At 41.9% G+C, this 14,794-nt stretch overlaps 1 protein-coding gene across 3 annotated transcripts in view; it reads right to left on the reverse strand.

The window, feature by feature from the left end:
- Positions 1 to 14,794, reverse strand: part of LOC115174515 (MAM domain-containing glycosylphosphatidylinositol anchor protein 2-like) — a 344,881-nt gene that overhangs the window by 84,078 nt on the left and 246,009 nt on the right. For all 3 annotated transcript variants that reach the window (XM_029733126.1, XM_029733125.1, XM_029733127.1), the window contains exon 10: positions 11,149 to 11,418. In XM_029733126.1, the coding sequence (XP_029588986.1) occupies positions 11,149 to 11,418 (270 nt within the window). The remainder of the gene's footprint in view (positions 1 to 11,148; positions 11,419 to 14,794) is intronic.

A 14,794-nucleotide genomic window follows, 5' to 3' on the forward strand; every position in this document is an offset into this window, starting at 1 on the left:
CCTGAAAGATCAGCCACCATTGTAACAGGTTGTAATCAAGCCCTGGTCTCCAGCAAGGGAACAGGGCTTGTGCGGTAGTCTCAGGTTGGACTACTCCAAATCATCTTGGCTCTGACACACACACACACACACAAATGAAAGCTTTGCAGGTCCATCAACCTATTTAAATACCGCTCTCACCCTACAGTAACCTGTGGATCATGAGAGAATCTTTATAAATTAGCAGAACGTTAATAACCTATTTATTGACACTGTATGTAGTGTCCTGTAATACTTCATTTGAGGTGAGACACCTTCGGTCAATCATAACACATCCATAAAGACTCTATATCGCATGACACTGTATTTACTTTAAAGTTACACACTTTAAAGGCTTAATGATGTAAATTCAAATGTATTAACACTTAGATAATGATAAATAACAGCTAAAACAAATAAGCATGAAAGATATGTTCAAACCATACAGTTCCTTTTTTTTACACTACAAATACAATAAGTTTCAAAATGTCCAGCAACATAATTACATTGAACATTACACAGGGCTGTGAATAGTGTGGCTTGTCCATGAGCGGGCAGACAAAAGGTTATTGCCTCTCTGCTTGCTGGATGTAGTGCATGTTAGTTCCAACCTTAAAAGTAACAACAAAGAAAGTTAGTAGGTCTGTTATGAAATGCCTTTGTCTCACCATCTGGATAAGGTCTGTGCTGTGCCAGAAATACTCTAAATGGGGAGATGGGAAACTCCATTTGATTCATATTATTATATTCTCTTTCATTTACAAATCTCATGACGTTCCTATGAGACGTGGCTGTATTTAGGGTGATTTTTTATTTAGCTGAGCCTGCTAGCTAGCTAGCAGATTTTTTTGCCACAGAAATTATTTGAAATAACCATGTAATCTAACTCAACACTTAACTACTACAAATTAATTTTTATTACAATAAATAAATGTTAACTTACTCATTCTTTGCAGTCTCGTGGCACCACAAGCGTGCATTTGATTTGCGAACTCATCACAAGTGCACTTACTGCGCCACAGAAACACTAAACACTGCTAACCAAATAACAGTGCAGGGCATACATAATGAATTAAGGGCAACTACACACAAAAATGTAAGTTTCTTAGATTTTTCCCAGAACTCAAAAGTCATCCCATGATGTGGTTTAAAACCTCTTAGGATTAGGGGGCAATGTTCAGATTTCAGATGAATGACGTGCCCAAAGTAAACTGCCTGTTACTCAGGCCCAGATATGCATATAATTAGTAGCATTGGATTAGTAGCATATAATTAGTAGCATTGGATAGTAGCATTGTGAGTATAAAAGAACTGATATGGCAGGCAAAAATCTGAGGAAAATCCATCCGGAAAATGTTTTTTTGAGGTCACAGTCCATTTCAATGCTTGTCTATGGGATATACAAATAAATAGCTCCCAGATTGCAGTTCCTATAGCTTCCACTAGATGTCAACAGTCTTTAGAAAGGGTTTCAGGCTTGTTTTTTGAAAAATTACCGAGTAGTTGTAGGTTTTCCAAGGTGTCTCTCATTAGAAATGTAGTCTTGTTGCGCGCGTGAATGATGTGCGCACTCTTCGTTATTTATTATCCCTATTGACGATACTATTCTCTGTCTTAAATTGTATAATTTATTTAGATATTAGAGTACCTGAGGATTAATTAGAAACATCGTTTCACTTGTTTAGACGAACTTTACTGGTAACTTCTTGGATTCGTTTGTATGCATGTTGAAAGAGTGGATTACTGAATCAAGCGCGCCAAGTAAATGGACATTTTTGGGATATAAAGAAGGACTTTATCGAACAAAACAACCATTTGTTGTGTAGCTGGGACCCTTGGGATTGCAAACAGAGGAAGATCTTCAAAAAGGTAAGTGATTTATTTTATCGTTATTTGGGATTTTGTGACGCCTGTGCTGGTTTGTGTGGGGCGCTGTCCTCAGATAATCACATGGTATGCTTTTGCCGTAAAGCCTTTTTGAAATCTGACAACTCGGTTGGATTAACAAGAAGTTAAGCTTTTAAACGATGTAAGACACTTGTATTTTCATGAGTGTTTAATATTACGATTTTGTCATTTGAATTTGGCGCGCTCCAGCTTCACCGGATGTTGTCGATTTTGATCCTGGTAACGGGATCCGTGCGCTAACACAGAAAATCAAATGTTGTTGTTTTCTATTTAAAAAAGTGTGGAAAACTGGACGAAAACCTCCCAAAATTGGGGGAAATATGAAACATGGAAAAACTAAGCAGAGAAAACAGAATTAGGCAACAAAAAAAGAGATTTTAAAAGGCCCTACCATGACTGCACTTTAGAGTGTGTGTCAACTTGTAGCACAGCAATTTGAGGAAAGTTGAGGTCAGGTCCAATATTGGCTATGCACCCAAGAGGGAAGAGGTTGGGCCATCCTAGAAATGTTTTAGATCAGTGGTGACCTGTCATTCAAGGCATTGAGCCCCACCTGTTTAGCTAAAAATAATAATAAAAAAAATAAGTTGGCCTGTTTTGCATGTTATTTTGGCATTAATTAGTGTTACATATCAGTTTGCAAACAATATATATTTTAGCGAAGGCGTTGGTAATCTTCTCTAGTTGCGCCGTGATTGGCTCAGTGTTCTGCCACTCATGGGAACACTACGTCACCGCATAATCTACAGAGAGAGCTAGGCAGTTCAAGCACCCTTGGGTGCTGCCATAGAGTTACATTAGACGGGCCCATCCATAAGCCTCAAGGACATTGGCCACAGATATCACGTTATATCTACCGTAGCTTTAATTGGAATGATCATGTCAACATCATACTTTTAAAATCTTAGCTAGCAACTAGCTAGACAAGCAGTCATCGTCATGACAAACAGAATCACATGGACAATCAACTGGCAAATCCTATTCAATCCTTGTCATAATTATCGGGAGAAATTATAGATAAAACGTATCGGTGCTCATCGGCCATTGGATATAAACATTACCCAACAAGTCAGAATTCTCAAATTCAACAATGAGTGGATTTGAAAGAATCAGTGGCTAACTGCAAGCATCGCAAAGCAATCACTATTTTGCTTCCCCTGCCTGCTATAAGTCTAGATTTAAGGATTTAAACACGCAACACACGCAACACCATGGGCCAGAAATGTTTGAATACATTGGTCATGTGTCAATCCAGCATGACTTCTGTTCAAAACAACTGGGAAATCTCCGACCTCTGACTTCATTGCATTCAAGACAACTGGGAACTCTGAAAAAAATGAGATACAAATGGGAAAATACGTTTTGAACGGTCATCCAACTCGGAATTCCAAGTTGGGATCTCAGGCCACTTTCTAGAGCTCTGACGTCATGATTCAACCTAATTTGTTTTAGAGTTCCTATTTGTCTTAAAAGCAGCATAAATCCAGAGCATGCCAGACTTTGATGTCAAAGTTTGATGAAAAAGTTTGCCCACCAGACGGACTGCAGCACCACCTTCCTGTTCAAGTGAGCACAGCACAACAACGTCCAAAAAATATGTTGTGTATGCTGCTGCATAAATTATGTAATATGCCAGGGATATATCTATACTGTAGCTAAGAAAGTAATGGTAAGTGTATGTTGTATAGTACGCTGTAAGTAGCCCATGTCTCACCCTTGGTTCCGCCCCCTCAGAACTTAATCTACTGTTCTGACTTGGAGCTGCACATGTAGCCTATAGCCTGTTTTAGAGAAATGTCATCATCAAATATTGTAAAAGCTTTCATTGACTGCTTATATGCCCCCATTATTTATTCTATGGTTCTGACTTGGTGTACAGGGAGAATTCTGTAAGAACGGACTATGTTCTGAATTCTGTCGCTTTCCATTTCTAAAGTGCTGAACAAATAGTCACATCGACTATGTCTGTCTTAGCTCGCTCATTAATGTCTTAATCGAAATTACGGCTTGCCTTTTAGCCACTCATTGTTCCCTTATGCCATAGTTTGTACATCTCAATTGTTATATTGCTTATATTGGTCTCATTATTATTAGTATCTTATTCATAATTTTATGCAATGTTGGAATGATACATTTCATTGTTTTGCTTTCATTGTGAATTATAATTAGCTCATGTGCTTTTCTCTATGAGGAGGGGATAATTAAGTGATAATGCCCGAGAAGCTGGTGTTTGGAGGATATACAGTATTGGCACGGGTGCTGTTCGTCGAGGGCCAGCAAGCCGTGCCAATATATCCTCCAAACACCGGCTTCAAGGACATTATCACTTTTATACAACGGGTTGCCAACATATTCAAATAATGATTGACATATTTTCATTAAAACATTTATTTTGATTAATTTATTCATACTATTTCATCCTTCCACAAGATATAGTCCCGACACAAATCTAGGGTTGCTAAAGACGCGACACAGTCGTTCAGTCTTTTTGTTCTGTATCTATGGACGTGACCCAGTCGTTCCTTCTAAATGTTCCATTGCCATACTGGCTGGCAATGTTCTTATCCCTTGCTTGCCAACTACGGCTAACTTACGGTCACATCAAAAAGTGCAGCCAGAATAACAGAAAAGTAGCTGCAGTTGCATTTCCTTAAGCTGTTTTCTAGTGACATTTATTTTGACATCCATAACAATGAGCTAATGAGGTGTGATTTCACCTGGCATAGAAAATGTGCTCACTTGTCAGGACACTGTTGTTAGGAGTTAGCCAACAACACAGCTACAATAAATTACTTCAAACTGAAGCTGGAAAGACTGCAAATTAGCTGCATTTCATTTTACCTTTTTTCATTTCATTTTACCTTTTTTGTATATGTCCATAAAAATGATGCCAGCTGATTCATGATTTTGAAACGCTGCCTGCCTGTCAGTCTCGTCCCGACTCCTGACATGTTCATTACTATGGGACAGCAGGAGATCGAATTTGAATATTGAAACAATGTTGCAAATGTCAGAGAGACAGACAGCAAGGTTTATACAAATATCCGCTGTTGAAAACAACATGTTAGTGTAAAATAAATGTGAGAATGTCTAGATGCTTTTTATGGTGGAGATCAAGTTGATAAACTGCCTGGCTGGGCTTATGAGACAGTGGATTGTGCAGTCAGATGGAACAGAGTAAATAGGCATTTTAACATCATAGATTTAGCCGGTGGCAATTTGTGGAATAGACACCGGCTGGAATGCGGTTTAAAAAAACCAACATTCAGAATTAGACCCACCTGTTGTATAATATATAATGTTGTTGGGTCTGTAACCATGTTTGCCAGTGAAAGTTCAGTATTAGACCCATGTAATTCCAGTAGATATTGCGAGGGTTGTTTTGTTTGAGCAATGCGCTGTCTGTGCGTCAGTATATTGTCTATAAAAGTGGATCCTCGTGATTGTATTTTCCTTCCTATTTAGACCACATAGGCCTAATAAAATACTTCAAATGCTGCGTCTCTCTCTCTCTCATCCCTGTAGCTCAGTTGGTAGAGCATGGTGTTTGCAACACCAGGGTTGTGGGTTCGTTTCCCACGGGGGGCCAGCACAGAAAAAATGTATGAAATTGTATGAAATGTATGCATTCACTACTGTAAGTCGCTCTGGATAAGAGCGTCTGCTAAATGACGTAAATGTCTCTCTCTCTCTGGTGACGTAAAGAAGAGTACCTTTAAGGCCTCAACATCTTGCTGAATTTATCTGAACTAACGTTTTTTTCAGAATTTCTGTTGGTGTCCATTTTGAAGGTGCTGAACGAAGGCCTACCTTGTCGCAACTCATTTGCTTGCACTTGCTTATACTTAGTGCTAAGTGTTAATGATATAAGAACAAACATTTTGAATTTACTGAACATAATGTAATAATGTATATGGTTCAAAAGTCAAAACTCATGTTGCCATTTGGTATTATTGAAGGAGAATGTGGTTCTTATCGAGTTACGCTAATCCACAAGGAGTCAGTAGAAACCATATTTATTTAAGCCATATCAGCTATGGTTTTTTAAAAGGGAGTAAAAATGAGGCTGAATGAACTGTTTCGCTGCCAGACAAGGCTCAGCTGATAGCCAGGTGTAGCGGTGGTAAAGATTCACTCCATGGTGCTGAAAGGAAAGCTCTTCTTTTGGGACAGCTTTATTTAGGCTCTAAGAGTTTGTGGGCACCGTTTGTAACCATTATAGTGCAATTAATGTATTATTTAGTGTTGTGTATTGGCTTTGCTGGCATGCATAAAAAATAAATGGTTGAGTTTGCCCCACTAGATTTACATGTGAAAATTGCCACAGTTTTAGAGTAATATAATATATACAATTTATCCAAAGCGACTTACAGTCATGCGTGCATACATTTTTACATATGGGTGGTTACGACAATCGAACCCACTATCCTGGTAATGCTCTACCAAGATGCATGGCAAGGTTATAAAAGCTTTGTAAAGCCTAAATTGAATATGATTTATAAAGCCTTTATTAAGCAGCACTTATGCCACCCTTTATAAAGCATAGGTTTATGTCATATTTGACATAGTGGGTTATGTCACATTAGACATTGGTGGTTATGTCTAACAGTTATGCCACTTTATACCCGTTATAGAGCATGACATATGGTTATAGATGATTTGTGACATATTTATGTAGTGTTTATGAAGGCTTTATGAAGCCTTTAAAAGCTGCACGTAATAAGCTGCACGTAAATTTCAGACTTGATTTGCGCTAATATTTTTTTATATCAAGCCCTACAAAAAAATGTCCATTCATTCTAATCATAATTCACATTTCCTGTTTCTGCAAGATTATTTTCCTGCTGTAGCAAACTGAACCATGCTCATAATGCTTCTAAATGGACCCTGTATGGTGCCAAAAAGAAACTTTTTTTACTATAAAGAACAATTGTCACGCCCTGACCATAGAGAGCCCTTGGTTCTCTATGGTATAGTAGGTCTGGGGGTGTTCTATGTTGTTTATTTCTATGTTGGTGTGCTTGGTATGGTTCCCAATCAGAGGCAGCTGTTTAGCGTTGTCTCTGATTGGGGATCATATTTAGGCAGCCATTTCCCCACTGTGTTTTGTGGGATCTTGTTTCTTTGTAGGTGCCTGTTTGCACTTCATTGTCTTCACGTTTTGTTTGATTCATTTATTGTTTTTGTATTTTGCTGAAGTTTCACGTTATAATAAAGATGTGGAACGCTACTCACGCTGCGCCTTGGTCCAATCATTACGACGATCGTGACAACAATACAAAAAAATTATCTATATACAGTAGCACCAAAAAAGGGTTCCGCCATGGTTACAAACCTTTTTGGGTCGATATAGAACACTTTTTTATGGTTCTTTATAGAACCTTTATGCAGAATGGTTCTTTAAAGAACCATACAGTATTTTTATTCTGGTTTAATAGCCATATTATATTGTTAAAATGTCATAGTTTTTCTTAATGTGTTTATTAACAAGTTGAATCGGGTGTGCAAGCTTTGGAACAGCTGGCTGTCCCTGAGAAGAGAATTGAAAACTACTGACTTAGCCAACCATTCTCAATTGACATAAGGCCATAGGTGAGTCTTTCACAAGACACCAACACTGGCCATAGTCATATATAACAAGTAATAGTATAACACAACAGATTACATAAACTGGAATGACACTCTCACTCACGGTTGCACAAAAAGAGCTGTGAGCAAACCACGACCACAAATATTCAAATGAGCCGCCGCACCTACATTTTAATTATCGCTAAAAGAGGAAAGAACCCTTTTTGGAACTGAAAGAACAATTGAAAGGCTCAAAGGGTTCTTTGGGTCAGTATGGTTCCACATAGAACAATCACCCTTCCCAAAGAACCCTTAAGGAACCCTCATTTTTATTGTATGTAATGGAGAAACTATTTCACTGCGGCGGTGGAAAACTCCAGGTATTCTCTTCTCTCTTAAATATTCTCATCACGCTCCTTACGGAAACATTTTACTCTATATTCACCTTAGAAAGTATTCTTCATTCCTTGTCCTGAGGACGCACAGGGAGTGCAGGCATTGGTTACAGCACACCTGATTCAACTAATCACTAAACCTTTATTAATTACTGAAACAGATGTGTTAGTGTCGGGCTGTAACAAAAACCGGCACGCTCTCACCAGGACTGAAGGACCCTAAGACCATGATTGAAGAACACTATCCTATCCTGCCAAGGCTCAGCGGAGGAGATTAAACCCTTTGAAAACGCTGGTATGATAGTGTTGGGCTAAAATGAAAACCTGCACACCATGTGGTTCCCAAGGACCACAATTGAAGAGCAGCAGAGAAATAGTTCCGTCCAGGGGATCTGATTGGTGTATGGCAAGCTGAGATGGAAGGCTGAGGGGCTCATTCTATCCTGTCGTGCAAGGGTCTTGCCAGGGCTCAGGAGTGCAGATTAAACCCTCTAAAGATGCTGGCTAACACTCTGCCACTCTGCTCTGGCAGGATTGAAGGGCCATCTCATCTCTGTAAAGCCACAGCCACCAGATGTAACCCCCCCCCCCCGACCTGGCATGCACATACACACACAAATGCCCCCTGGCCTGGCTCCTGACCATCAGTGTGATAAAGTGTGTGTGTGTTTGCCCCTGAGCATGGCCTGCTGCCAGGCTTTGGAGTGTGTGTGTGTGTGTGTGTGTGTGTGTGTGTGTGTGTGTGTGTGTGTGTGTGTGTGTGTGTGTGTGTGTGTGTGTTCCCCCTGGCGTAATGACTGAGACCCTGGGTTTAATCAACCCACCCTGGCTTTCGGCCAATGGCTTTGATTGATACATTTTTACTGTACACAGACCTGATCTTCTCTCTGCTCTCCCTCATTCTCACATTCTCTCTCTCTCTCTCTCTTTGCATGCATAGCATTGCCTCAGTCTTCTACCATATCAGAGCTTACCTCCACAGTGAATGATTGACGTGCATTGAAGTTTTGTTGTTTCTCAATATGATGTGCCCATTTTCCCTTCCTCAACAAACTGCTACACAAACTCCTAGCACCCTTTCCTCAGCCATCTTAAATATTGAGTGAAGAGTGAATCTATGCCAGGGAATTTGAACTGCTCTTAGGGCAACAAACACACAGAACCAAAACAAACGTAATGGATTAAGTTCCCATGTGATTACTTTCTCCACTACTGACCTGTCTTGGCATTCAAGCTTTTGTATCTGTACATTCATTAACAGGTCAACTACTTAACTCACTCTGTGATCGCTAAACCCCAGTCGATATACAGTCAGAACGATATGCTGTTAATAAGGACAAATAATGCCATTATGTCTGGCCACCGTTGCAGACACACACAGGGATCGGACTAGCCTCATCTTTTCAGATGGTGATGGTGGTAGGGGGGATTAGGTGAGACTGGGTGCATTGGAAGTGCTCATGTTTTAGGATGGGAGGAGGAGGGGGTGGTTAAGTGAGGGAGTAAAGGGAAGGATAGGGTACAGTGGAGCCCAATGTGGATTTTCAGCACTGGGATCCCTCCAGGACCCCGGGGGCCCGCTAACTAACTGAGTTGCCGTACCTTTGGCAGCAGACACATCCAGATGGTAGGAATCTGGAGCACTGGGATGGAGGGAAGGCTGGAGGGATGGAGGGAGAGATGGATGGAGGAATGAAGGGAGAGGGAGGATAGAGAGATGGAAGGAGGGCTGGAGGGATGGCTGGAGGAGGGAGAGGTGGAGGGAGTGACATGGGGAGGGATAGATTGCTCAAGGGATAAATGGCTCAAGGGAGAGATGGATGGAGGGAGAATTTGATAGAGGATGGATGGATGGAGGGCTAGAGGGAGGGATGAATGGTAAGAATCTGTGAACTGGGATGGAGGTATTGCTGTAGAGATGATGAGGGAGGAAAGTAGGACAGGAGGGATGGAAGTAGAGAGCGAGGGAAGGAAGGTGGCAGGTGACCGATGGCACACGAGATCCGCTGAGAAAAGCAAACGGCCGGAGGGGATGATCTCCTCTCCTCCTCCACTCTACCTTCTCCTCAGGGGCTGGACTGATATATGACACACAGACCAGACACTGTCCATCTCTACCAGACGGAGAGAGAGAGAGAGAGAGAGAGAGAGAGAGAGAGAGAGAGCCGCAGGATCATGGCAAAGGTTTCTGCCTCCCAGACCTCCCATCAGGAACGGAGCAGTTCAGGACGGAGTCGTATTTGTCACTTTGATCCTCTGCCACTTATGCCACTGTCCCCTGGCACTGTCTATTTCACCCGTTCTCCTTTCCTCAACCTGTGTTTCTCTGTCTCTCTCTCTTTCTCTCTCTCTGCCGCTCCAAACTAATCTGGCCCTGTCATAAAACACAAGCGCTCTGTGTGAGCGATGACACGGCCACTGACTGCTCCTCTTGCTATTTTCATGCGCTCCACCACAAACACTGCAGCATGGCAATCTAAAAATACATAGCCAGAGTGGAATAACAATGAATTACCTAACAAATCTGTTTCCTGTATGAAGGATCGGGTCCTTCCTGTATAGTGCGAACTGTCATTAGTAATCTAGAAAGCCACATCCCAAATGGCACCCTATTCATTACATAGTATACTACTTTTGACCAGGACCCGTAGAAGTAGTGCACTCTATAGGGAATAGGGTGCCATTTGGGACACACACTAGGGGATGTGTAAAAGTAAGTGTTAAGACTGACATGGCTGTTATACAAGACATCTCTCACATTCAAATGGACAATCTGTATTAGGCTGTCGCCTGTCTCGCCTACTCCTTTTCAATCAATTGCCTTATGGGACACGTACTGTATCTACCTACCCGTCTGACAGGCAAGTTTCAATTTGCTACAGACATCATTCACATCATTCAGCCATTAAGGATACATTGCTGGGAAGTTTAATTGCCATGATGGAGGATAGGGAAACCTCATCCTGCTTCAGAAGTCTGTTACAGAGATGGGGCACAACATGGCTGCCTGGCTACACAGGTGGGTGGGTTTCATTAACTCAATGTAAAGGAAAGATGTAAGTTATACCTCATAAAATGCGAAGTGCTTTGAGACGTAGTGAAATAGCCAATCTAAATTCTGTTCAGTATAACTAGCATACTGACACTGGACAAGGAAAGTCAGAATGCCAGGCTACAAACCACATTGAGTGATGTGAGAACAGGAAGTATCAAATTCAACTTTATTCAAATGCATTTAAAAACATCAAGTATTCCTTACCTGTGACCAGGAAGGTGCAGCGCCCAGCGCCGGCCTCGTTGTTGACATCGCAGGTGTACTCCCCCCAGCCCTCGCGGTTGAGGCTTTTGACGGTGTACTCTGTCTCGTCGCTCTGGTCGAAATGTCCAGCATGGAGCAGGCGGTTCCCCAGCCGCCACTCATAGCGCAGCACCCGGGAAGGGTGGGCACGCAGGACCCGGCAGTTCATTACCACTGGCCGGCCCAGGCCCTGACGCATCTCTAACAACACAGGCTCCACCGACGGAGGGTCTGGGGCGGAGAGAGGAAGCAGTTAGACTAGTATAGGGTTAGGGTGAACCAGGGTGAATCACAGAGGCTCTCTGAAAGAAAAAGAAAGAGCGTTAATGATGAGAGATTGAGATTTATTTAATGTTTTATTTCACAGTGGGAGGGTCTTGGACGAGGAAGTAGAAAGACTGCACTGTAAAAAAGATCCTGTAAGTTGTAAGTTACTTGGTTTAACAGTACATTACTGCAGTGTATAGTAATGTACAGTTAAACCAACATTTCTTTGGATTTTACAGTAACATACTGTACCTTTTTCGACACTAACTTACAGGTAACTGACTGCCAGTAAGTTAGCAAAAACAGCAGGATTTTTTGCAACAGTGCAGGGCTAGAAGGTGCAGTACCATCTCTCATTCTACCTTTTCGAGACTCAGACTTAGAAGGGTTTGGGAGGGTTAAGGTTTGGGAGGGACACAGAGAGATGGATCGGAAGAGGAGACACTTGGGAAGGAAGGGAGAAAAACTCTCAGAGTTAGACCAGGGAGAGCCAGACAGCGAGAGAGGGTAGGTATATCCGTGTCATTTACTCAGCTCACTGTGGGAGGCTATGGGAATGACACAAACCACTCGAGATCGCTTCGAGGAAAGCTAGTTTTCCTAAAGGGAGCTCTGTACTCTCGTCCTCAAAGTACACTTCGAGACCCAAAGATGGAAGGTATGTGAGGGATAAAGTGTGTGAGAGAGAGATACATAGAGAGAAAAACTGACAGAGAAAGAGAGAGGCACAGCAACAGAGAGAGAAAGAAAAACATTGAGAGAGAGAGCGAGAAAGGGGAAGAGGAAACTGGGGTAACAGAGTGGACTGGATGTTACTTCAGCTAAAAGCACAATTTATGTAAAAAAAAGAGAGATTTAGTTGACTCAACTGAAGAGTATCAAAAAACACTTAGGAAACCAGCTGACAATAATTAGCATATCGGAATGTCGACACTCTTCACTGATGGATGAGAAACCAAGAATAACAACAAATCATTCAATTAATACAAAGTATTCAATTAATCGGAAACAAAAAAATAAACAAATGTTTAAAACAGAATATGTCACGCGTGATCTGAATCTGGTGACTGAGATGACAAACTGCATCTGAAGAATCTCCAAAATGGAGAGAAGTATATGAATGAATGAATGAATGAATGAATAAGCCATTTGAGAATGAGACAGGCTGCGTCTCCTCTTCCACCAGACCAGACCTCTTCATGTTAATAATTCACCCAGACACATCCATTCAAGATAAGAGCCTGACTCTGCCCACGGCCCTGGTTGGTAGGTATTACAATCAGGAGAGCTGTGTGTGTGTGTGTGTGTGTGTGTGTGTGTGTGTGTGTGTGTGTGTGTGTGTGTGTGTGTGTGTGTGTGTGTGTGTGTGCGCGTGCGTGCGTGCGAAAGAGAAACAGAGTGTGTGTGTGTGTGTGTGTGTGTGTGTGTGAGGTGAGAGAGGCGTGTGTGTGTGCTAAGTATGTTCATTTGTGTGGGAGGAGTTGTAAGCAAGCGTGTGTGTGGTTATGACTAAATATATTCTCTCCTAATGATGCTCTGACTTGACAATCTTCACGCTCTCTATACAGATGTTTGACAGAAGTCACAGTGGGGTTTTAAAACAACACAGAGAGAGAGTAGAGAAAAAGAGAATTACACACAAGAGGCTTAATTGCACAGAATTAGCATATGCCACGGTGTAAAGTAGAGCAGCTGTGCTGGTGTTTCTGTGTTGTTACTGTGGTGTTGCTGTTGTGTGTAGCAATTGCTCTGGGTCAGAGGTAGAGGAAGGGAGAGCTGAAACAGCAACATGAGGGCTGAAGATGGTAATCCAAAAGGACATTTGGTTCACGTGCCCCCAAGCCCTGGTCATTAGCCTCTCAGAATCAAGGTTTTAATGAATGACTTATATGATAAATTAAACAAAGAACCAGGATAAGGACTAGCTGCCTGCAAGGTACGAATGTAAAAATAATAACCCCACAAAGGATTATATGAACGAAAAAGAGGGAACACATTTTATTGTGGTTGTTAAAAGAATAGAGCAGCATATGTAGTCTGGTGTTACTATGAGTGTGTGTGCGTGTGTGTGTGCGCGTGTGTGTGTGTGTGTTAACTATACTTGTGGGGACCATAAGTTCCCACAATAATAGTAAACAAACAAAAATATGACCAACTGGGGACATTTTGTTAGTCCCCACAAGGTCAAATGCTATTTATAGGGGGCTTAGGGTTAAGGTTGAATTAGTGTTAGGGTTAGAATTAGGTTTAGGGTTAGGGTTAGGTTAAGGGTTAGGGTTAGGAGCTAGGGTTAGGTTTTGGGGTTAAGGTTAGGCTTAGGGTTAAGGTTAGGGTTAGGTTCAGAGGTGTGTGTGTGTGTGTGTGTGTGTGTGTGTGTGTGTGTGTGTGTGTGTGTGTGTGTGTGTGTGTGTGTGTGTGTGTGTGTGTGTGTGTGTGTGTGTGTGTGTGTGTGTGTGTGTGTGTACGGATGAGACAGAGAACTCCTTTTATCTTGGCTCAATGAAAACAGAAAACAGCAAATACTCCTTCCTTAAATGAAGCAGGCCTGTGCTTTTACCAAGCGAAACAACTAGCACAGTCTTAAAGGATGGAGTCTGAACTGAAACTCCACTTATAACATTAAAATTGTAGGCTTGTGTAGAACGACTGCGAATCAGGCACTATGCTCTTCAGCCTCGCTGAGTGGCACTAGACCAAATTACAGTAAGTGCAGTTCAATTTCACACAGAAAGACAAATAAATACAGAAGCCATGGCAAATTGAAGAAAAAACGTAAGGGAGCGTCTTTTAACTACACATAGGCTTGATGGCCTTATCCCTGACAGTATTTCTCCAGTGGAAACGCTGTTTGGTAAACTGTGTGCTTCGTGTAACAGTAAGGGCGGATGGTAAGGTAGTGAGGGCGCTGGGTTTCTGCAATGTCCCTGTTTTGGGGAGAGTGTGTGTGTGTGTGTACACATTTACACTTTAGTCATTTAGCATGCGTGCGTGTGTGTCGCAGGTTTGAGGACTAACCATGGAGCTCAGTAGTAATCCATCATCAGTCAGTGGGTAGTGTGTGTGACTGTAATGAGTGTGTAGGAACACAGCAGTAAGGAGGACAGAGGGCCTCTCCCGAGCCTTAGACACACAAACAGAGAAAGGAAGGGGACACAGCCTGCAAAGACAACAGGACTTTCATTTACATGCTCTACCCTTGAGGTGAAAACTGATTTCACAAGATCCACAAGGCCCAGTACAGCTGCTGTCTGAGACCGCTTGGTTGAGCGTGTGCATTAAATCATGGGCATTAATATGGAGTTGGTCCCCCCTTTGCTGCTATTCTGGGAACAGCTTCCAC

This window comes from Salmo trutta, chromosome 35, assembly GCF_901001165.1.
Source record: "Salmo trutta chromosome 35, fSalTru1.1, whole genome shotgun sequence".
NCBI classification, from domain to species: domain Eukaryota; kingdom Metazoa; phylum Chordata; class Actinopteri; order Salmoniformes; family Salmonidae; genus Salmo; species Salmo trutta.